A 24854-nucleotide genomic window follows, 5' to 3' on the forward strand; every position below is an offset into this window, starting at 1 on the left:
AGAAAGAAAGAAAGAAAGAAAGAAAGAAAGAAAGAAAGAAAGAAAGAGAAAGAAAGGAAGGAAGGAAGGAAGGAAGGAAGGAAGGAAGGAAGGAAGGAAGGAAGGAAGGAAGGAAGGAAGGAAGGAGGCAGAGAAAGCTGAAGAGGGTCTAGGGCCACAAAGATGGAAAACATGGTCACAACAAATGGAAAAAAAACTAATATGTCCAATTCAGACTTCTCCTTCTAGTATGAGTTTCCCAGTTTTGGTGTTAAATTTAAACTTTATGAGGCACATATACAATACAACAATACAAGAATAAACTTAAAAATTCAATGGCATAAAAAGTATATGTTTGTGTCTCTAGTTACCTCTTGGCAGCCTGATTGAAGTTGGCAGCTCACATTACTGTTAGAAGTATAAATGCAATAAGGAAGTTGAATTGTAACTTGAATAATTTGCTGAATCACTGATCAAATAACTCTCCGTTTAGCAATAATGAGGGTATTGCTCGAAAGCAACCAAGGAATGTCATTTTTCCGGTTTCCTAATGTCATTTGCTCCCTGTGATGAAGTCTGAGAATGAGATGAGCTGAAACTGTAAACCCATTTAAAGAAAAACCCAACTAAGCTGATTTCCGTCCTTTTTCAACCCTGTACCTTTTACTGGTGATTAGACTTCCCTTGGGGGATGATACTAAAGACAAGGTTATCTTCAGGTTATTCTTTGTGGGTTTTATGAGGAAAGGCTTTTTGCTGAGCTGAGAATGTGGGAAAGGGATAAAGAAACCAACAAATGCTTGGTTGACCAAAGCTTTACAAAAGCAAGTAGACAGCAGTTAAATACCAAATCAGCCAGAAGAAAGGAATGGTTCTTAATAAATATATTTCAACACCGGCGTCTGTGCCCCCACCGATGACTAGATTGCCTCTCCTGGTCTTGAAGGGTGGGGCTGTCCTTGTGAAAATAAAACCAGATGGTACTGTGGAGACCAAACTAAGTGACACAGTGGAGTTAATGGTAAATTATAGGATAACATTTTGAAAAACACTGAAGGGAACAGGTGCTGGGAAGAAGCGCTTATTTTGTGTAATCTAAAACACAAGACGCAACCTAGTTTTGTCGCAGGTAACTGGTTATTTGGGGTTAAATTATTTGTACCCATAAATTCCCAATAATAATCATCATCCTTACTCAGATCAGCCTGGCTTTGATATAGTATTCCTAGGAACATAAAAACAAAATATATGCAGTCAGCAATAAAAATTTTAAAACATTCTTTTGTTATAAATAAATTAAGAAATGTAATAGTGGGACCGTGTTCTTCTCTTCATTCTAATATGTGAAAAGTCTGTTGATGTTACTTGGTAGCTGTACATTTTGCTCACTCACAAGTAAAGACTTGTCAGAAAATTCCAGGGCATCGTGAAAATAACTGCCTGTCCCTGAGTCTGTGCCCTACCAGAGGTAGCATGAGCTGCTTGATGTAAACTACTTCATCTAATCCTCAGAACTACCTCATAAGACAGGAATTAGCCCATTTCGCAAAGGAAGAAAGAAGAATTTCAGAGATTAAGTAATTTGTCTGTGGTCAAAGGGTTTGTAAGAGGTAAAGCCAAGCTTTGAACTAGGTTTGACTGTCCCCAAACTCATGATTTTCTTTTTTTTTTTTTTTTTTTTTTGAGATGGAGTCTCACTCTGTAGCCCAGATTGGAGTGCAGTGGTGCAATCTCAGCTCACTGCAACCTCCACCTCCCAGGTTCAAGTGATTCTCCTGCCTCAGCCTCCTGAGTAGTTGGGATTACAGGTGCATGCAACCACACCTGGCTGATTTTTGTATTTTTAGTAGAGACAGGGTTTCACCATGTCAGTCAGGCTGGTCTTGAACTCCTGACCTCCTGATCCACCCACCTTGACCTCCCAAAGTGCTGGGATTACAGGCGTGAGCCACTGTGCCCAGCCCCCCGGGAAGTTTTAACAGAATTGTATGCAGAAGGGCACTGGAAGCAAGTAAGAAGGGATCTATGGTACTTGGATGTTCGGTGGAAGAAAGGACACAGGATTGTTAGAGGATGCACCTCAGAGAATGTGAGTCCTGAATTATGGTGCAGTGGGTAAGAGGGTAAACATGAAGCATCACATCCCAGATTCAAACTCGGTTTGTACATCTCAATGAGGTTGATCTTGGACAATTTACTTATCCACTCTGTGTCTTGTTTTTTTTTTTTTTTTTTTTTTTTATCTGTAAAACAGTACACTAATAATAATGACCTTATAGGGTTCAGTGATTAAATTAGAAAATACTTGTCACTCATTTCACATGCAAGAATTTTTAACTATAAATAGTATTATTTTGGAAGGATAAGAAGGCATTCATTGACCAGGCATGCTGGCTCACGCCTGTAATCCCAGCAGTTGAGAGACCAAGGCGGGCTGATCACCTGAAGTCAGGAGTTTGAAGCCTGGCCAACATGGTCAAACACCATCTTTACCAAAAAATACAAAAATTAGCTGGGCATGGTGGCACACACCTGTAGTCCCAGTTACTCGGGCAGCTGAAGCAGGAGAATCGCTTGAACCTGGGAGGCAGAGATTGAAGTGAGTCAAGATCACACCACTGCACTCCAGCCTGGGTGACAGAGTGAAACTCCATCTCAAAAAAAAAAAAAAAAGAAAAGAAAAGAAAAGAAAGAGGCATTCATTGGGAAAATGGACAATCTATGGAGAAAAATAAACACATGTACAAAATTACAGGTGCATCCCATTTCAATGGATGCCGGCTAACCTGAACGTTGGTAATGCTTTGGGGCATAAGGCAGAGAACAAGAGGTGCAGAGACAGGAGAGATACGTAAAGACCAGACATGAAGGGCCCTGTATCATGTGCAAGGAGGAGCCAGTAATTGTTTTGAGCTGGAGAGTGCTATGATCTAGTCAGATTTATTTTGGAAAGCACATCCTAGCACCTGTGGGGGTGATGTTTTGAAGCAGCATTCCAGGGAAAAAGTTAGGAAAGTATTGCAGTAGTTTAGGCATGGGATGATAAGAGCAGTGGTACCAGGAAAATAAAGGAGATTGAAAGGAGAAATCCTCAAAATATTGAATCAATAACACAGTGTTCCATTTGAGAGAAGCGGCTTGGGAAAAAGAAATAATAATGCTCCTAAGGTTTCTGGACAATATCTTGTGACACCACTATTCAAATAGAAAATTTCTATGAGAGGACAGTGCTTTGCAGAATAAAATAATAAAAATTTTGGGTTTTGGCCGGGCACGGTGCCTCAAGCCTGTAATCCCAGCACTTTGGGAGGCCGAGACGGGCGGATCACGAGGTCAGGAGATCGAGACCATCCTGGCTAACACGGTGAAACCCTGTCTCTACTAAAAATACAAAAATCTAGCCGGGCGAGGTGGCAGCGCCTGTAGTCCCAGCTACTCGGGAGGCTGAGGCAGGAGAATGGCGTAAACCCGGGAGGCGGAGCTTGCAGTGAGCTGAGATCCGGCCACCGCACTCCAGCCCGAGTGACAGAGCAAGACTCCGCCTCAAAAAAAAAAAAAAAAAAAAAAAAAAAAAAAAAAAATTTGGGGTTTTATCTGCAGAATTTGGTACCTTTAGGATATCCAGCTAGTGTTCAGTAAGTAGTCAGGTAAGAGAATTAGAAGCTCAGTAGAAACATCTTGGCTAGAGTTTTGCTCTTTTTTATTTTGAAGCCATGTAATGTGGCACATATATATTTATAATTATTACATCTTTCTGGTGGATTGACTCATACCATTATGTAACAACGTTTTTAAATGCTTTTTGCCTTAATTTCTACTTGTTCTGATTTAGTATAACTTCCAGTAGCTTTCTTGTGGTTCATATTTGCATGATATATTTTTAAGCCCTTTTATTTTCAACTTTTCTCTATCCTGAAGAATGTATTTGACTTTTGTTTGGCTATGTCTTTCTATTGGAGAATTTAATGTGTTTATATCTGATAAAATTACTAACATTATTAGTTTTAAATAGACCTTTGTACTATTTGTGTTTTGTTTGTCCCACCTCTTCTTATTTTCCTTTAATTATCTTTTCTTTTTAAAATTAATCACATTTTTATTACTCACCTTTTAAAATTATTATTTATACATCCTGTTACTCTTGTTTCAGTAGTTACCTTAGAGATTACAGTATTCAACCTTAATATGTTAGAATCTAATTTAAAATTGATACTTTTACCATGTTGTAATCAATAATCAATCCAAGGACCTTGGAACATTTTAAACCCATTTACCTACTTCCTGTCTTTTGTGCTATATATGCCAAGTATTTTAATTCTACATTCATAATAGGCACGCAAAATATTTTTATTGTTTACACAATTATTAATAATGTAAAATTACCATTGCTATTATTTTTCTTTTCTTCCTGAAATTCTATGCTTCCATATGGGATTAATGTATTTCTTTTGGAAGACCTCTCTTTTGTGTTTCTTTTATTGGAGATCTTCTGGTAAAAAGTGTTCATTGTTTTTGTTTTTTGAAAATGATTTGATTTTCTTAAATTTTGTGGGATTCTTTCTCTGAATATAGAGTTCTAGTTTGCCATTTATTTTCATTCAGGACTTTATGACGCTATTCCATTGTGCTTTGGCTTGTATTATTTTGATTAGTAAGTCATGGCTTTCTATAACTGGGACCCCCATCCCTCCCTGGTCATCTCATTGTAGGGTACTGTTATTGTTGCTGTTGTTATTTAATTTTATTTTAGCCATTCTGTTAGGTGTGTATTAATATCTCGTGGTATTAATTTGCATTTCCCTAATGGTGAGTAATTTTCATGTGCTTTTTTGTCATCTATGTATCTATTCCCTAGTGAAATATCTATTTATATCTTTTGCCCATTTCCTAATTGAATTGTTTATTTTTCTGCTGTTAGATTTTGAGAGCTTTTTATCTATTCTCAATCAATGATCCTTTGTCAGTATGTGGTTTGCAAATGTTAATTCCAAGTCTATATCTTGCCTTTTAATTTTCTTGCATTATATTGGCCTTTCACTGAACAAAAGTTTTTAATGTTGAAGTTCAGTTTTTCGACTTTTTCTTTTATAGATCATGTTTTTGTTACAAAGTCTAAGAATTCTTTGCCTACCCCAAAGTCCCAGAGATTTTTCTGCTGTTTTTTTCTAAAAGTTACATGATTTTACATTTTTCATTTGTGTCTATGATCCATTTTGAGCTCCTTTTGGTTTAGATAGGAGATTTAGGTGGAAGTCAATGTTTTGCCTCTGGATGTCCAATTTTTCTAGCACCATTGGTTGAAAAGGCTATCCTTCCTTCATTGAATTGCATTGGCACATTTGAAAAAATCAGTTAGGCATACTTGTATGGGTCTGTTTCTGGGTTCTCTGTTCTATTCCATTGATTATGTGCCTAACTCCTCACCCATATCACACTGTCTTGATTACTATAGCTACATGGTAAGCCTTACTATCAGGTGGAGTGACTCCTCCCACTTCATTTTTCTTTGTGAAGATTGTTTAAGCAATTTGAAGGCCTGTGCCTTTCCATATAAATTTTAAAATAAAGGCTGGGTGCAGTGTCTCATGCCTGTATTCCTGGAGCTTTGGGAGACCAAGGTAGGAGGATCCCTTGAAACCAGGAGTTCAAGACTAGACCGGGCAATATAGCATGATCCTGTCTTCACCGAAGATAACAAAATTAGCCAGGCATTGTGGCACTTGCCTGTGATCCTAGCTAACTGGGAGGCTGAGGCAGGAAAATCCCTTGAGCCCAGGAGTTCAAAGTTGCAGTGAGCTGTGATCACACCACTGCACTCCAGCCTAGGTGACAGAGGAAGACTCTATCCTAAAAAACATAAATAAATAAAAATAAAAATAAGTTAAGCTTTTAGATGTTTGCAGAAAAACCTTGCTGAAATTTTTGTAGGAATTGCATTAAATCTATGCGTCAATTTGGGGAAAATTGATATCTTTACTTTGTTGAGTTTTCCAATCCATGAACATATATGTATCTAGACTTATTTAGGCCTTCTTTTATTTATTTCATTATTTGGTAATTTTCATCACATAATCTTGTATATACTTCATTAAGTATATACCTAAATATTTCATTTTTTTGGAATGATTATAAGTGGTATTGTTTTTTAATTTTGGTCTCCACATGTTAATGGTTAGTATATTAAAATTTGATAGATTTTTGTGTATTGTTCCTTTATCCTGAGTTCTCATTGAACTCACATATTAGTTCTAAGAATATTTTTCTATATTACTTGGGATTTTCTGCAGATAATAGTTACTTGCAAAAGTGGCAATTTTATTTCTTCCTTTCCAGTCTCTCTATATATTTTTCCTTGCTTTATTCTGGCAAGAATTCTAATACTATGATGAGTTAGAGGGGTATGAAATAAATATCATTGCCTTGTTCCTGATCTTAGGGAGAAAGCATTTAGTATTTCACCATTAAGTATGCTGTTAGCTGTAGGTTTTTGCAGATGGTTTTTATCAAGTCAAGAAATTTCTCTTCTCTTTCTAGTTTGCCAAGAGTTTTTATCATGAATGTGTGTTGGATTTTGTCAAGTGCTTTTTCAGCATCAACTGACATGATCTTAGTAAATTATTTTTTTAATTTCTAAGTTGGAAATAATTTTTTCCAGTATTTTTTCTTAGTAAATTTTTTTTAGTAAATTATTTTTTAATTTCTTAGTAAATTATTTTTCATAGTAAATTATTTTTTTAATTTCCAAGTTGGAAAGAATGATTCTCATAAAATGCCCTGGGACTAACGATATATACATAAAGCATTTTCAGTGATGTCTAAATAATACGAGATAAATTAAAAGATAATGATAGGCCGGGCGCGGTGGCTCAAGCCTGTAATCCCAGCACTTTGGGAGGCCGAGACGGGCGGATCACGAGGTCAGGAGATCGAGACCATCCTGGCTAACACGGTGAAACCCCGTCTCTACTAAAAAAAATACAAAAAAAAAAAAAAAAAAAAAAACTAGCCGGGCGAGGTGGCGGGCGCCTGTAGTCCCAGCTACTGGGGAGGCTGAGGCAGGAGAATGGCGTGAACCCGGGAGGCGGAGCTTGCAGTGAGCCCAGATCAAGCCACTGCACTCCAGCCTGGGCGACAGAGCGAGACTCTGTCTCAAAAAAAAAAAAAAAAAGAAAAAGATAATGATAAAATTTTCCTTCTCCTAAGTTCTTTATGCAAGTATTGCTTTTTCTATTAACTATAGCTACTGATTAGGTTGCTGAAATTGCCTTTCTTTTAGTAAATTACCATTCTTTTAGTTTTATGATTCCTAAATATTACCATACTAAATACACATTTTAATTTAGATTAAGCTGGGTTTCAAATTAGGATAACTGAAGTGAGTCAAATTGAGTGAAGCTACTAAAAACAAACAAAACAGTAAAAAACCTCATTACAAAAACTACTAACTTTTTTCTTGTATAACATAAATATTATACCTGAAGTATTATACACATTGGAGTTTAGGAAATAAAATAATAAACACTGTTTACTTTTAGAGAAAAAGACAAAACCAGTTTATCTGAAATGGAGTTGAATGTTGTTACATGAATACACTGCTTTGGGGCAATTGTGTATCTGGAGCCTTATAAATCACAGTAAGGCTGATTCCAAAAAAGAAAAATGCATTTCTAGCTCTGCATCCCTGTGTGGTAGAAAAGAAGCTGTCTAGGTGTGCTCGCATTTCCCTAAGGCAGCAGCTTTAAATGGCTTTGTATTCTGCTTTCTGTAGTTTCCAGTAAAGCTTCCTTCAGCTGCAGCCTAAAGCCACAGATGGCTCGCTGGAAACAGGAAAGCGCCTGAAGTCAAGCCGGTCTGTATCTGCTGGTACAGCACGCTGTGCACCTTCTCAGCAGTGGTCAACCAGAGACAGGGAGACATACTATCCAGACAACCTCAAGAAAATGTCAGCCATATAGAATGTCAGTTCTCCAAATAACGATTGAAAAATGTATCTAACTCCACTGAAACCTTCGAGATGTTTTATCTTAAAGAATGTAACTATTTTTTCCCTTATCAGATGGATCTTGGCTTAAGCTTCACTCTGAGGTTTAGTCATTGGAAGGTAATAATTCGGGATTCGGTTACTGACTTTTAATTAAGTAGATTCAGACCTGGATCTCACTCCTTATTATGGGGTTGTGTTTCCCATATTCCTTTAGCCAAAACATGTATTTTCTCTAAAGAAATGGCTCTTTTGTGTGAAAGAGATATTTCCAATTCAGGGAAGAAAGTTAGAGTGACATTTGTTCTTGGACACAGGGTGTGTCATCAGAGAGTGACTGACACACCTGATTGATGAGGCAGGTGCTGATGGATGAGAGCTGTCTGGGTGGTCCAAAAATGTGTAGCAATGAGGAAATGATGGATTGGTGATGCTAAACATATCAAGGTTAAGATGGCTTATACATTAAAAAAACACAATTTCAAAATATCAGTATAGTAAATATATATGACTTTCTGATGCATGGGACTCTATTTCATAGTCAGAGGTCGCCCTTGTTGATATTCCTCTACCATTGAAACACAGAAAGAGTAATGTGGCAGTAGCTCCTTTTGAGAAAGAACCCTTCTTTTGTTAATATTGATCATTACATTTTCTCAAAGATATATACACTTACATTTCATTTTGCATACAGCAGTTTTGTTATATTTAAGCACTAAAGTGGGGAAATTAGAGCAATTGCTATTTCCTGCACTACACAAATACCTGTTCACTCATGTAATACGATATTCACTTCGATTATTTGACTATTTTGGCCAGGATTATCTGATGATAATTCTTCTCCATTTTCTTTATTCTGTGTGTATATTTTATGAATTGAGCAATGAGCTGTGTTACAGTTTGATAGCTCAAACAAGCTGTTAATATTAGTGTGTGTATTAGTCTGCTATTACCATGACAGTGCTGCATAACAAACCATCCACAATTCAGTGTCTTATAATGAAAGCATTTGTTTTTATCATTTACGGGTCCACGGACTAGCTTGCCTGCCTCTGTTCCAGGCTGTAGGTTGGCTGTAGTTGGCTGTAAAGTTGAGTCTGGGTACAAGTCTGCTCCACATGAATCCACTTTTTCTTTGAACCAGCAGTTACTCAACACATGATATCTTAGTGGATCACAGGAGCACAAAGTCGTAGACAACAATAAAAACAAGAACAAAACATAAGCAAGTTTAAGGCCTCTGACTGCTTCATGAGCACTAATACTCATTCTAAAGCAAGTCGTAGGGCCAAGCCTAACATCAAGTGCACAGAAAAATATACTCTCCATTTTAGTGCAGTGCAAAGAGAGAGACTGAAGACAGAGGGACTGAAGAATTAAAAATCAGCCAATTAAGCTGGGCATGGTGGCATGCACCTGTAATCCCAGCTATTCAAGAGGCTGAGGTGGAAGGATTGTTTGACCCCAAGAATACAAGACCAGCCTGGGCATCATAGCAAGTCCTCATCTAGAAGGAAGGAAGGAAGGAAGGGAGGAAGGGAGGAAGGGAGGAAGATCAGCCTATCTACCACTCAATCCATGGCAAACACATCAGTGATTTAGGATACTTGTTTCGGGTTCCCTGCAATGCGGGTGTGCTGCCTTATGGCATTAGTCATAGCAATAGTACTACATAATAAGTGTGTGTAATGGCATTCACTGTGCCCAAGTGCAATTGCCATCTTGCCCTTATGAACTTATTAGTAACAATTAATAAACAAGTAGTGATAAAATATATAGCTTGAATGTTTATAAATAACATTTAGTTTTTGAAGCTGATGTATTAATAGAATAATGCCCAGCAACAGCATTTTTCCTGTCTACCTACCTCCAACTCTTCAGCACTCCTACCTGCAGCCCTCACTACAGTAATGTCCTTTCACCTGGTCTCATCTCCTTCAGTCCCGTTCCCTTACTTGTGAAATGCTGGTTCTAGATCAATTTTTAGATAAGACTTGATTAGCAAGTACATCCTGATTCTACCACTTCTTTGATTAAAAATCATTCAAATGGATCCCATTAACCACAGAACACAGTCTGACAGCCAAACTCTGTATAATCCAGCATTGGAGGCCCTCTATAGAAGACCCCATCTTGTTTTCCCAAATCCTAGTTCTCATTATTCTCCTTCACGTGCCCTGTTGTTTTCTCAGAGTTATGCTTGCCCATGCATATAATGTAAATTCTTGCCCATTTAGCCTTGGATCATAAGATTCTTTCAGACTGCAATTGCCAATGCCAATTCCATTTCTACATGGTTTTATTCTATTTATGCTTCAAGACCCAGATCCAAGTCACCTCCTTGGAACAGTGGAGATCCTCGTAGCCCATGCGAGATGTAAGACTTTTCTGCCTCTTTTACTGAACCTGTCATTTTCTAAATTGTGTCATCATTATTTATCTATGTCTTATCACTACTAATGGACTATCATTTATCCTTTTCTACTTAAATACTAAATATAGTTTCTTGAATATTAAACAATATGTAGTAAATACATTTATCAATTCATTCACACCCTCAGTGATTGTTCTTCTGTACTATGCATGTCAATAGGCTTAAGTGGTTTCCTTAAGTAACAGTCAGTTCACACTGAAATCAAAGCTGCTCAAACTCCACAAACTCCAACTCTCTCTTTAGTTTGCAGGCCCCTTTCAGATGAGCAGAATCATTAGCCACGTGTGGTGAAGCACTGCGTATTGCTTACATTTCAGAATAATTTTGTCCTAGATGCCCTCTGTGAATTTATCAGGAACTGGGTCTTTGGAAGCATTTCAACTTCAGGAAATGTCTGACTGTGCAAATACTCTATGGTTTCGCCTGACTTAGAAGCTATGGACAGGCCAAGCCTGACCTACTAAGTAATGTACCTGTAACAAAAATCACCCTGCACGGTTGCCATCCATTGGGTTTACAGACAGAGTTGAGGAGAGCCACCATTGTTCATGTTTCCTGCCAAGGTCCAAGTACAAAATCTTAGCGCCCCCTAATGTTGAAAGCAGTCCTTTCGCTGTGAGCAGAAAATGGAATGAGAAAAATAAGACTGAAGGCCAATCCCAGTGAAGTTTAACTCTGGAACTAGCCATGACCTATGTTTGTGTAGAATGCAAGCTTTACAGACACGACTTTCAGCACCAATTTAATCCCTATTCCTACTAGGGCTATTCTGAGCTTATTTCATCCTCACCATTGCTTTCAAAATTGTCAATAAATTGTTCATCCCTTTATGCTCTTCTTAAATCATTTCTGAGCTATCTGCTTAGGCCATGGAGTAGACAAAACTAAATCTTATGTTCTGAGGATTTTTTTCGGTATTCTTTTATGGTAGACCGTTTAATCGTCTTGAGATTACCCTTTATCTCTCCTTTGTAGTTTTATTCTGAATTATAAAATTTTCATCTCAAAGAAGGCCTTTTTCTTCTGCAAAGATTTTTTCCTTTAGCTTCTCGTGTTTTGGAAAAGAAAAAGTTAAATATAGAGTGTGGCTGAATATAAACTGGACTGCAGTGTTAAATGCCTCTCAGCCTCTTCCTATCACACCGTGTAAATACAAGATTTCTTGGCAGCAATTTTCTTGGTGTGTTGGGTAAATTCTTCATAAATTCGGTTTTCAGTCTGACAGTGTTCATAAAAGCGGAACATAAAAGTAAAACATATGCACATTTTCTACCAGTTTTATTATGCAAAATACTTGATTTTGTATAAAATTGAATTTTTCAAGGCTACGAAAATCTTCAATAAATCACATCAGCAATCCCCAAAACGTATATAGAGCCCCACGTGTTTTTCCACTTCTTTCAGCAACTCTGAGTAAGAAGGAGACACCTGAAGGCTCTGCTGTGGAAGCAAAGAGCGAGGGAGGGAAAGATGGAGGGGGAAGGGACCGGGCGGGGTGGGGAGAAGGAAGGAAGAAAAGAAAGGAGGGAGGGAGGAAAGGAGGGAGCCCAGGAGGGAATGATCTGATCATGTTCTCAGAGTGTGACAGAAAATGGAAACTATGTTCTTTTTAAAAACGCTCCATGTACAATGTAAGGTCTGTTCTGTTCAGTCTGCATAGTAATGTGTCTTTGTTTTAATGCAGGGCCTCAGCAAGGATGTGGTGGTTTTCTGACAGCCTTGAATAATACCTTTGCCTCTCCTGATTCTGATTCGAATGGAATATATGACAAGAATTTAAACTGTGTATGGATCATAATTGCACCTGTAAACAAAGTAATTCACCTCACCTTCAATACGTTTGCTCTGGAGGCAGCAAGTACTAGGCAAAGATGCCTTTATGATTATGTAAAGGTAAGCCTGTTTTGTTTTTTTAACAGAGTCTACTCATCCCAGACTCTAATACAGTGTATTCCAGTTTATATCATTACAGAAAGTCCTGAAAATTGTGAGTACAGGTACTACTGCTCTTTAAAATGACCCAGTGATGCAACATTTAATATTATAGATGCTCTCTCTTCATATCAAGTTAATCTTTAATATGGGTGACTCAAATATTTTGTGTGACTGGCTTCTAACATTAGCATTTAAATCTCCTGTTCATCAGTGTCTTGCAAGAGACGATCTGTGGGAAGGTTGGTTTTCTGGAGAGAGATACTCAAAGGAGCTTTGGCAAATCCTGAAATAAACAATGTCAGTGACACAAATAATCACCTCTTAATTTGTCTATTTCTTAGGCTTATTGATTTGCTTATCACATTATGTTTAGATATTAAAATGGTTCTGAAATCCCATTAAAAGTAAATCAAGACTGGGCACGGTGGCTCACGCCTGTAATTCCAGCACTTTGGAAGGCCAAGATGGGCAGATCACTTGAGGCCAGGAATTTGAGACCAGCCTAGCCAACATGCTGAAACCCTGTCTCTACCAAAAATACAAAAAGTTAGCTGGGCATGGTGGCGGGTACCTGTAATCCCAGCTACTCGTGAGGCTGAGGCAGGAGAATCATTTGAACCTGGGAGGTGGAGGTTGCAGTGAGCTGAGATCTCGCCACCGCACTCCAACCTGGGTGACAGAGCAAGATTCCATCTCAAAAAAAATAAATAAATAAAATAAGAAAGTAAATCAAGAAACTTCTGTTCAATTTTTAATGACTCTTTAATATTAAATTATTATACCTATCAGGTTATATGGGTTCAGATTACAAGTGTTAAGTAGCATCAATCAATGTTTACTACTGCACTCTCAGGGGAAAAAAAAAAAGTATGGCAAGATTTCTATTTATGAGGAGCTTAAGTCTGATTAGAAAATTATGGGATGACACATGCAAATTAAGAATGCACAGTTCAGGAGAGTCAGCATTTAAGCGCTAATGAATGCATTTGACGCAGGCTTGAAGCAATGTGCAAGCTTGAAAGAAAGTTCATGAAGTTCTGGCATGATCAAGAAAGACTTGATAGAGTGAGGGAAAACTTAAGACAGGAGAGAATTCAGGCAAGGTGAACATTTTCAAAAAGTCGTAGAACTTGACATGTGCATGTTCTCAAAAGAGTAAAGAGGCTGGCTATATTGAAGCAGAATAGTGCAAAAGAGTAGCAAGAAATAAGATGGCCTATGTAAAGAAATACCAAGATTACAAAGGATCCTGAAAGTCAAACTAATGACTTTAGACTTTGTGTGGCTAAAAATAAGGAGTGATTGAAGGTTTTCCAATGAGTGATGTGATAAGAGCAGTAGCTGGGGAAGACTAACCTGAAATCAGTAACTGTGGGAACTGGAAGGAGAGGAGGCTGGGAGGGCTCCAGACAGAGGTCCTTTCTAGGTGAGGAGGTCAATCAGGGGTGCAGCCATGGCAGCAATGGCAAGAGGGGTGCAAGATAAACTTAAGTTCTAGGATTGCAATAAACTTTAAAGAAAATTATTTTAAAAGAAAAGGAAGGAAAATGTGTGGAAGGAATACCCATTTGAGCACTTAATTATATGCTTATGTTTTTACTCTGAAAAGGGCTAAGGTTGAGAGACCAGAAAAATAACAGTGTGGTTTTGGTGAGAGCAACACAGACAAGTGACACTGCAGTGGGCAGAGAATGGAATGGGGCTCCAGTGAGAAGACAGCTCCATGAATAGAGAGGATGCAGCAAAGAGCCTTCCTTCCATCAGGAGAAAGGATGCTTTCTTAGAGGGAGTCTGCATGGATTCCAGAGTCAGGCTCTCAGCTCCAGGAAAGATATCCAAGGAGGCAGTTGGAGAAGGCAAAAGGGGCAGGAAAAGAAACAGATATGTCATGAAAAAATAAATGTGAAGACCAAGAAAAGTGTAGTATCCCTGAAGTCAAGGGGCAGGAGGGTTCTTTTACAAGTCATGGATGGTCAATACAATTAAATTGTAAAGTAGAGGCCAAGAAAGGAAGAGATGAAGAACAGCCTCATTGCTCTGGATGACAACCATTTTAATAAAGTATTGGCACAGAAGCTGGATCAGAGGAGTTCATGAAAGACTAAAGATAGCAAGGAATGTCAATTCCGGTTGAATTCTCCTTTCCTAAAATGAGTGGTGCGGTGACTGGCTGGCCGGGTGCGGTGGCCGGGTGCGGTGACTCAACATCTGTAATTTCAGCACTTTGGGAGGCAGAGGTTGGCTGATTGCTTGAGCTCAGAAGTTTGAGACAAGCCCTGGCAACATAGTGAGACCCTGTCTCTACAAAAAATACAAAAAAATTATCTGGGTGTGGTGGTGTGCACCTATGGTACCAGCTTCTCAGGAGACTGAGGTGGAAGGATCCCCTGGTCCCAGGAGGTAGAAGCTGCAGTGAGTCGTAATTACATCACTGCACTCCAGCCTGGGCAACAGAGTAAGATACTTTCAGAAAAAAAAAAAAAAAGACTGGGAGAGACCAAAATGACTAGAGCAGTCCTAAAGCTGAATTCGAAACTGTTGAGAGCTCCCCTGGTTTTACAGAAAGGTAATAAGGTTTAGAGACAGACAGTATGAGAACTCTAGCCCAATTTTGCTGTCAGACAGATTTCCTAATCTTCCCGATTCCTCATCATTTCATCTATTTTTCTTTAAATCACATAATAGTACCTAACGTGAAAGGCGGTTTTGAGGATTAAAATTATGTGTACTAGAGCGTTTAGCACTGTACCTGACATAAATATAAATAAATTTACCTCCCTTTTTTTCCCCCCTTGGAGTAATTCCAAATAGGCATGGGCACTATGGAATTTCTTTTTCTTAAAAACTAAAAATAATGGATTTGCATATATAATTACAATTTTAAATTCTTGTAGAATGTTTTGAGTATGGCCCTGCTAGAAGAGTTGATTGGATTTACTTTTAAGATACATTTTTATGGAGTGTGATTTGATAATGTCATCAAAACAGCTTGTCATTTTCTGAATTTCTGCAATTCATCCAGGTCAGAAACTGCAATATCAAAAACAAGGAGTTATTTTCTTGCTTCAAAATAAAATATCGTTTTTTTCAAATAAATTCTGTTCAGAACTATTCTTGTTTTCCCCCTTGGAAAAGCAATTTCCTTCAATTGGCAACATTTCCAACTACCGGTTAACTGGCAGATCAAAGAATAGCCCTTGGAATGTGGAGTGTGGAGCTTTCTTTATTAAAGAGATTTTTCTGTGATAAATGGGACATTTGAATACTTTTAGATTTGTTTTAGAGATTATAATCAAATCACTTATTAGAAAAGCTAATTTAACTGAACTCTGTGGTAGATAATACAAGTAAAATCATACCAATTCCATTATTCATTCATAATTCTATCATGATTGTGAAAGGGTTGACTTGGAGAGTAATTACAGTAACTGAATCACCAAGTGAATTGTGCATGTCACTGAGCGGTCTCTGTCGCAATCCACATCATATCCATTGCAGAAGGAGTTAGTTGGCAGGGGTATGTGCCAGACCCTGTACCAGCATCACTGGAGATGTAGACAGTTAAAGACATATCTTGAAGAGTTCAAGCTCCTTGAGGAGCTACTGGTAAAATGTAGGAGACTGACATGTAAGCAAATAATATACATTTAAATAATTACATTTAAAGTACAAATAAAATACATTTAAATAATGGACATTTTTGTCACGTTGTATGACATGTTGTATAACATGACCAAGATCATAAATAGAAACAACATAGAAGGGCAGAGCAGAAGAGGCTCTGATTGGCTGTGTTTTGGGGTTCAGGAGAGGCTTTCTAGAGGGGGATGGCTGAGCTGGGATTTACAAAATGAAGAGAAACTCAGTCCTTTTTTTTATCCTTTACAAAATTGAGAGGAGCATGAACCTAGCTGACTTTTTCTGCCGGGAAATATGGAACCAGCAGAGAGATGTCCTCATCCTAACATTGCCCAGTTTTTCCTCAACCCCACCAGTGTCCCTTTTCTTTCTCTTTTTCTTTTTTTATTGAGATGAAATTTCTCTCTTGTCACCCAGGCTCAAGTGCAATGGTGCGATATTGGCTCACTGCAACCTCTGCCTCCTGGGTTCCAGTGCTTCTCCTGCCTCAGCCTCCCAAGTTGCTGGGATCACAGACATGCGCCACCATGCCCAGCTAATTTTTGTATTTTTATTAGAGACGGGGTTTCACCAAGTTGGCCAGGCTGGTCTCAAACTCCTGACCTCAGGCGATCCACCTACCTTGGCCTCCCAAAGTGCTAGAATTACAGGTGTCACTGCCCCTTTTCATAGCCAATATTCTGTAATGCTTCCTTTCCCACCTGAAGTGAATGTCATCTATGGTATAACCTACCCATAATGTAATTTCAAAAAATCACTATACTGCTGGGCGCAGTGGCTCACTCCTGTAATCCCAGCACTTTGGGAGGCTGAGGCAGGCAGATCACCTGAGGTCAGGAGTTCGAGACCAGCCTGACCAATATGGTGAAACCCCATCTCTACTAAAAATACAAAAATTAGCCAGGCATGGTGGCGGGTGCCTGTAATCTCAGCTACTCAGGAGGCTGAGGCAGGGGAATTGCTTGAACCCAGGAGGCAGAGGTTGCAGTGAGCCAAGATCAAGCCATTGCACTCCAGCCTGGGGGACTGAGCAAGACTCCATCTCAAAAAAAAAAAAAAAAAAAAAAAAAAAAATCCTATCCTATCCCAAAGGCAATGAAAAGGAGAAATAAAAGGAAAGTATATAAAATAGTGTGTCTTCGCATATGTAAATACTCTAACACTGCTACGCAAAGTCACATAATAAAATAGATTCCTTTTATATATAGAATGGTGGTGAATAAAAAGTATAAATTTAAACAAATACGGGTGGGTTGTATTTTCAGCCCACATGCCAATAGCAGCATCACCATCTGCAACGTGAGTTTCCAAAATGGTGGAAAAACTCAAAACAAACATTTCTAAACCACAGTATAGTCTTCCCTCAGCTTACACAATAATTGCTTTTCTGGAAATTTGGTGCATATCAAAACTATGCAAAAATATTTTTGTGTTTATATATAAAATGGATTTAGGTTCTGGGATCAAATAATTATAAACAAGTTTTTGGTTTTTTTTTTTTACACAAATGTCTGACAGGACATTCGAAAGTTATGTGGGACATAAGTTTTCACTTTGCAAAACTGTCCTGTGAATTACTCAGTGTCCGTTATAGCCCCAAATTATAGTGATGACCCCAAAACCACCACACTTGTGCAAAACACTCCCTCTGGGTTGGTACTGACCTCATTGAGAAGGTCTAACTTAATGCACCGGGCTTAACCATTCAGTCTGTGTCAGACACTGGAGCTGAGGAGGGGCTGTCCATCTTTGGGGAGAGGATCAGCAGTCTATGGAAGGCATCACGTTCCTGTCCACATGAGGTCATACCTACCATTCATTCATTCTTTCATTCAATCAGTGTTAATTAGCATACCTACTATATTCTAGACATTGCTCCAAGAACTAGAAAAGAACATTGAGATTTTAGAAAACAATACTAGGAAAACTCCTTCTCTTGTAGAGCTGATTCTAATCATTGCTTCATTGTGGCTTTTTCCCAGACATCTGGAACTAGTATAACTTTTCTTTCTCCAGAAGATTCCAAAATGGGTCAGAGTTTAGCCCCAAACCTGAAAAGTCACTCTCTAGTCTTCTTCCTGTACTAAATTATGCCCTGGAGTGTTGCCCAGCAGATCCCAGCAGAGGTTCTGCCATAAGATCAAAGAATTCATGAAGATACTCTAAGATTCCGCTCCCAGGAAGAGTATCAGAATCCTCTTGTGATCACATTCCCAGGGAAAGATTAAAAGATAAAGTCCTAAGGATATTAATGTATGAAATTATTACATTTGAAAAGAATTATAGTCCAGGATCAAAGTCTATTGTGCTTGTGCATTAAAAGTTCATAGAAATTAAAATCCGAAAATTTTCTTTCCCAGTTTTTCTAACTGCTCAAGTCAATAGCTGGGTGAAGTGTGGGATTTTGCCATGGTCGTAGCAGAGCCTGCCTGCCACTAAATTATTTGTACAATGCCTTTAGGATCTTTAGCAGATTCTAAAACTATCAGAGTTCTAAAAGTTGGGAAAATATAACATTCTTCTCATCTGCAAGACTTAGAATGTAATTCAAGCTCCAGGTCCATTGCAGTCGTACCAGGAAATGTATGCTCCCGGCTCTTTAGCAGATTCTAAAACTATCAGAGTTCTAAAAGTTGAGAAAATAAAACATTCTTCTCAGCACTTACCCACATCCACAAGACTTAGAATGTAATTCAAGCTCCAGGTCCATCGCATTTGTGCCAGGAAATGTATGCTCCCAGAATGTGGCCCGTAGCTGCTTATAATGGTGTAGATCCTAAAGGCACCATTTATATCCCAGTTTATATATGATTCCCCCTCTTCATCATTGGATAGGGGACCCCACAATGCACTGTAGGGCAACCTGGCAAAAGTCTGTAGCGGAGATTTAGTGTTATCAGAGAACAACAGAGCAGATAGAGATCTTGGGCTTGACGCACAGGAGTTTAGAGCCTCCTATGTCGGTTATCCCGAGGCCACAAGCTATTTCAACTCACTTAGGAGAAATCTTACTGTGGCAATGAATGAACTAACACAAGACCAGCTTGGGGCCAGGCGCATATGTCATTTCCTTCCATCCAGCCCTGGCTTCTGCCTCCTACCTTCCTTCACATTTACCAGTTATCCATGTAAAACCCAAATCCGATCTTACATCATGTAGGATCAGATCCAGACTCCTTGGATGAAATGTATGGAACTTCACAGCTTTGTTTGTTGGACTTCATCATTTCTCCTGTTCTCTCACCCTAGCCTCCAGTCCCAGTGAAGGGGGTCAGAAGTTGTTGACACATGCCATGCATTTCACACTTCCATGGCCTGGCATTCATGTCTGTCTGTCTGGGATACCCTTCCTGTTTTGTAGGTCTGGTCGATTTTTTTGTTTTGTTTTTTTTGAGACAGAGTTTCACTCTTCTTGCCCAGGCTGGAGTGCAGTGGTGCAATCTTGGCTCACTCTGCCTCCCAGGTTCAAGCAATTCTCCTGCCTCAGCCTCCCGAGTAGCTGGGATTACAGGCATGCGCCACCATGTCTGGCTAATTTTGTATTTTTAATAGAGACGGTGTTTCTCCATGTTGGTCAGACTGGTCTCTAACTCCCAACCTCAGGTCACCCACCTGCCTTGGCCTCCCAAAGTGGTGGGATTACAGGCATGAGCAACTGCGCACGGCAGGTCTGGAAGGTCTGTACTTACATTTAACGGCCAACCCAAATGTCTGTCTCCATCAAGTGGGTTCTCATGATACACTCCCATTCTTTTATTGTGGCACTTATTTTTCTCTATTTTGTATATAATTTATATACACACATATTTATGTGTATATATATAGTATACGTGCATATATACACAAATATATGTATCTGTATATTTAATTTGTAGACCTTTACTGTCCTTTGTTTATGAGAGAGTCTTACGTCTTGAAGGTCTAGAAAGGTCTTTATACATCCTCGTATGCATAGGATCTAGCACAGAGGCCTGGCACACAGGTCCCAGAATAAAAATGCTTGCTAATATAAATGTGATCATAAAGACAGCAATGATTATTATGAAATTTTAACTTGTTTACTGGAAAAAGTGCATAACCTAAAACTTGGCAAATGTGTTCTTCCATGAAACAAAGGGGTGAAGATTAGGAAACTCGAGTTTCATCTGATTCTGAAGTAACTAAAATCATGTTTAAGTTGGAAAGACAGTGCCATCTAGTGGTGCATTTCTTTTTCTTTTGCAATGACGGGTTTTTGTCATTCCTGTCTTATATAATCCTAGCGCTTTAAAATAATGTCAGTGGTCATGGTCTTGGCTGTTCTGAGGCCTTGAACACATCATAGCTCTGTTACGAATTTAATATTTGGAGTTAGATACACACAGATACTCATTTTAGAAATACAATGAAGATTACTCAGAAGAAAATGTTTTCTAGTTATGTGTTTGAGAGAAATCCAAGTACCCACTATTTCAATGGATGTTTCTAGAAGGATGCCATGGCTCGAAATTGTCCTGAGTGCTGGCAACACTGCAATGAAGAAGTCAGACAGAGTCTCCATCTCCCCACCCGTGGGACTTACCTCCTTGTTGGGAAAGAGACCGGACAAAGCAAATAAACAATAAATAAGATCAGTTTTGTTTATAATAGGAACATAAAACAGGATGACGCTGGGGGAAGGCAACATTCAATAGCATTGGCTTCTCTGAGGAGGTGACATGTGAGGTGAGGGCCCATGACAGGGAGTCCTTAGCTGTGCGGACTCAGCTTCAGCTGAAGAAGGAAGAGCCGCAGGAGCAAGGCCGTGGGCAGTCCTCCTCCTGGGATGAAGGAAGTGCAGCCAGCCGTGAGGTGCGGGTGGCCTAGGAAGGAGGCACAGGCCAGAGCAGCCAGGGCTTGCAGACCGTGGGAAGGAGCTGGAATTTTACTTTAGGTGCAACGGGGATCTGCCGGAGCATTTTAGACAGAGCAGGAGCATCATCTCATTGGAGTTTGCAGACATACAGGCAGTTCAGTGGAGAACACTATGGCTGCTCTGGAATTAGGTCTATTAAGATGTTTCAGTGGGAACAGGTGAAGGACGATGGTGGTCACCTGGAGATGGAGCCCTCTGGGATATATTTTGAAGGTAGAATGGAGTGGTTGTGGAGTGAAGACAGAGAGAGAGGAATCAGAGATAACTAAAGTTGTAGGCTTGAAACATTGAGGTAAAGCTGGCTCAGGGAGAACAGTCTTGGGAGGGCTAGTAGGAGAGAGGAATCAAAGCACTTGTTTATTTATTAGATTTTTATTGAGTTCCTCTCATGTGTAGACACTTTTCTAAAAACTGGGAACATGGCAGTGAGCAGAAAAGAAATCTCTGCATTCATGGAACTTGTATTCTCTTCAGAGGGAAAGACAATGAAATAAGCAAGTTTAGCCTGGACAACATAACAAGACCCCATCTCTAGAAATTTTTTTAATTAGTGAGGCGTGGTGGTGTGCACCTGTAGTCCCAGGTACTTGGGAGGCTGAGGTGGGAGGATCACTTGAGCCCAGAAGTTCAAGGTTGCAGTGAGCTGTGATTGCAGCACTGCACTCCAGCCTGGGCAACAGAGTGAGACCTTGTATCAAAAAAAAAAAAAAGCTAAATATGTAGTATATAGAAGAAGATAACACTTGTGTGGAGAAAAATCAAGCAGGAAAGGAAATGGGAATGTTGGGAGAGTTTGCATCAGGAAGGCCTTATTGAGTTGGGGATACCTTTTTTTTTTTTTTTTTTTGAGACAGTATTGCACTGTCACCCAGGCTGGAGTGCAGTGGCATCATCTCAGCTCACTGTAACCTCCACCTCCTAGATTCAAGTGATTCTCCTGCCTCAGCCTCCCGAGTAGCTGGGATTACAGGCGTGTACCACGACGCCCATCTGAATTGGGGATATGTGAGTAAAGACCTGAAGGAACGTACGAGGACAAACTATGGGATGTACAGGGAAGAGCATTCCAGGCAAAGCGAAGAGCAAATGCCATACCCAAGAAGTAAAAGCATGCCTGGTTTGGCCCAAGACGTGGAATGAACAAAGTGGAGACAATAAGAAATTAGATCAGAAAGGTGAGGGGTGGGAGAGGAGAGAAGGCCATTGTGATGGCTTTGGCTGTTCTATTGAGTGGATGAGAAGCAGATAGGAGGGTTTCAGCAGAGCAGTGACCTGGTCTGACTTACATTTTAACAGTATCCTCTGGCTGACATTTTGAGAATAGACTAAAGAGGAACAAGAGCAGAATCAGAGGCTTCCTGGGAGGCTCCAGTGATCATCTAGGCAAGAGATCAGAGCAGCTGGGGCCAGAGTCTTAGTAAGTGTGGAGATTAAGGTAGCAGTGGGTGAGTGGACTCTTATAACATTCTTTTTAAAATCATGTATTACTTTCCCAAAGAGGAAGAAAATGTTAGACATCATACCAGGTTTTTACTAAAAGTCATAATATAATCAATCCAATTATAATTCTGTTCCTAAGTTACAACCACCTCTAAGAACATCAATGTAAAATGTTTAATCGTGACCTACTGTGATTTCACATCCTATTTACTGTGAAATATGCAACTTTTTGGTAAATAATGGAGAAGTAATGAATTGTTTTTCTTCTCAGTTATACGATGGGGATAGTGAAAATGCGAACTTGGCTGGAACATTTTGTGGTTCCACCCTACCTGCTCCTTTTGTCTCTTCTGGTAACTTCCTTACGGTTCAATTCGTCAGTGATTTGGTTTTAGAAAGGGAAGGATTTAATGCTACATACACCATCATGGACTGTGAGTAAATAGAAGCATTTTTATAAGTTATGAAATACACATGTATTTATGCACTGAGAAGAATGCCCCGCTTATTATATCGAAATTTCAATGTTAATTACTAAACTTAATGTCAATTACTATCTAAACTCAATGTCAATTGCTAAACACCATGTTAATTACTCTATGTTTAATCTGAGGTACAAATTTGATACAATCTTTAGTCAAGGATATAAACCTTGAATTCTTAATAGAGTGATGAAAATATAGCTCCTCTGGGGTGGGAGGCAGGGAAGACAGAATTTTAAAGATTGCCTGAGATGCGACATGAATCACATGTCTCCTGTGTTGCTTTTTCTTCCCTCCCCAGTGCCTTGTGGTGGAACATACAATGCCACTTGGACCCCACAAAATATTTCATCACCCAATTCATCAGACCCAGATGTCCCATTTTCCACCTGTACTTGGGTCATTGACGCCCCTCCACATCAGCAGGTCAAGATAACTGTGTGGGCGTTACAGCTGACCTCGCAAGACTGCACGCAGAATTACTTAGCACTTCAGGACTCACCACAGGTAACAATTACAGGATGAATGACTGTCGCATCTAGTGACCTTTTCACCAGTATTTGCAAAACACTTGAAGTAATGAAGCCATGATTAAATAATTTTCTAAGTTAGTTCCAGCTTAATGTGTTCTTCATCTGTACACACAGCCCTCCAATCAGGTGTCGAGAAACTTGAACTTGGTCACGTAGGTCCAGAGCTCTCAAAGCTTCATGTGCCTAAGAATGCGTTAAGATGCATCTTAAAAGTGCGTCCTCGGCCGGGCGCGGTGGCTCAAGCCTGTAATCCCAGCACTTTGGGAGGCCGAGACGGGCGGATCACGAGGTCAGGAGATCGAGACCATCCTGGCTAACACGGTGAAACCCCGTCTCTACTAAAAATACAAAAACTAGCCGGGCGAGGTGGCGGGCGCCTGTAGTCCCAGCTACTCCGGAGGCTGAGGCAGGAGAATGGCATAAACCCGGGAGGCAGAGCTTGCAGTGAGCTGAGATCCGGCCACTGCACTCCAGTCCGGGCGACAGAGCGAGACTCCGCCTCAAAAAAAAAAAAAAAAAAAAGTGCGACCTCCCTGGCCACCCTCAGAGACTGAATCCCCATTTATCTGAATGTTTGACAAACACCTCTGGTGTTCTGGTGCCAATACCAGAGCTCCACGGACCATGCTTGGAGAAATACAGTTAGTGGGATTTACGTATAGGTTGAATCGAAAGGGTCAATACAGAACACAAGAGAATCAGTAAAGAGGCTGTTTGGCACTAGTCTCACAGGTCATAAAAAGCTGGGCATGGTGGCTCACACTTGTCATCCCAGTACTTTGGGAGGCTGAGGCTGGTGGATTACCTGAGGTCAGGAGTTCAAGACCAGCCTGGCCAATGTGGTGAAACCCTGTCTCTACTAAAAATACAAACAATTAGCCACGTACAGTGGTGTGCGCCTGTAATCCCAGTTACTTGGGAAACTGAAGCAGAAGAATCGTTTGAACCTGGAACCTGGGAGGCGGACGTTGCAGTGAGCCAAGGTTGTGCCACTGCTCTCCAGCCTGGGCAACAGAGCGAGACTTCATCTCAACAACAAAAAGCCACTTTGAACTTTAAAAACTGCTGAGTCTGTATTTCCTCTGGAATAAGATGTTGAGGACACAGTTGGATACAAAGTGGGATGTTGACCAAAGGCCCAAAGATTTTTGTGAATCATCATTATCATGATAGGTAATTGAAATAATGAGAAGAATGAGATTATCTGGGAAAATATGTAAAGGGAGTGGCCATGAACTGAGGATGGATACCGGGAAAACATCTGAGAATACCTAGATTGTCTTTGTGCAGTTTGGGGAGCAACTAACCCTCCCCAGTTCATTCCAGTAAAATGTCATGGTCAAAGCCCCATATGCTGGACTAGTAGAGTCCCATCTGTCGTCTTCTGAGTTTTCAAGGTCCTCTTCATTATAAATCTGGGGTCCCCTGCTTCTCACGTGGTCTTGCTGGGGAGAGAAAAGTCCAGTTTCTCTGACTCCAGTGTGGAGAGGTGTGAGATGTGCTGGCAGCTGAATAGGCCCTGGACTTGCTGAGTTTT

The 24854-nt window shown here is 39.8% G+C and overlaps 1 protein-coding gene across 1 annotated transcript in view; it reads left to right on the forward strand.

Annotated features, from left to right (window-relative positions):
• CUBN (cubilin) overlaps positions 1 to 24854 on the forward strand; it is a 336941-nt gene that overhangs the window by 297129 nt on the left and 14958 nt on the right. The window contains exons 61-63 of the mRNA XM_023223232.1: positions 12079 to 12287; positions 22574 to 22736; positions 23086 to 23291. Coding sequence (XP_023079000.1) covers positions 12079 to 12287; positions 22574 to 22736; positions 23086 to 23291 — 578 coding nt within the window. The remainder of the gene's footprint in view (positions 1 to 12078; positions 12288 to 22573; positions 22737 to 23085; positions 23292 to 24854) is intronic.

Source organism: Piliocolobus tephrosceles, chromosome 9, assembly GCF_002776525.5.
Source record: "Piliocolobus tephrosceles isolate RC106 chromosome 9, ASM277652v3, whole genome shotgun sequence".
In the NCBI taxonomy this organism is placed as follows: domain Eukaryota; kingdom Metazoa; phylum Chordata; class Mammalia; order Primates; family Cercopithecidae; genus Piliocolobus; species Piliocolobus tephrosceles.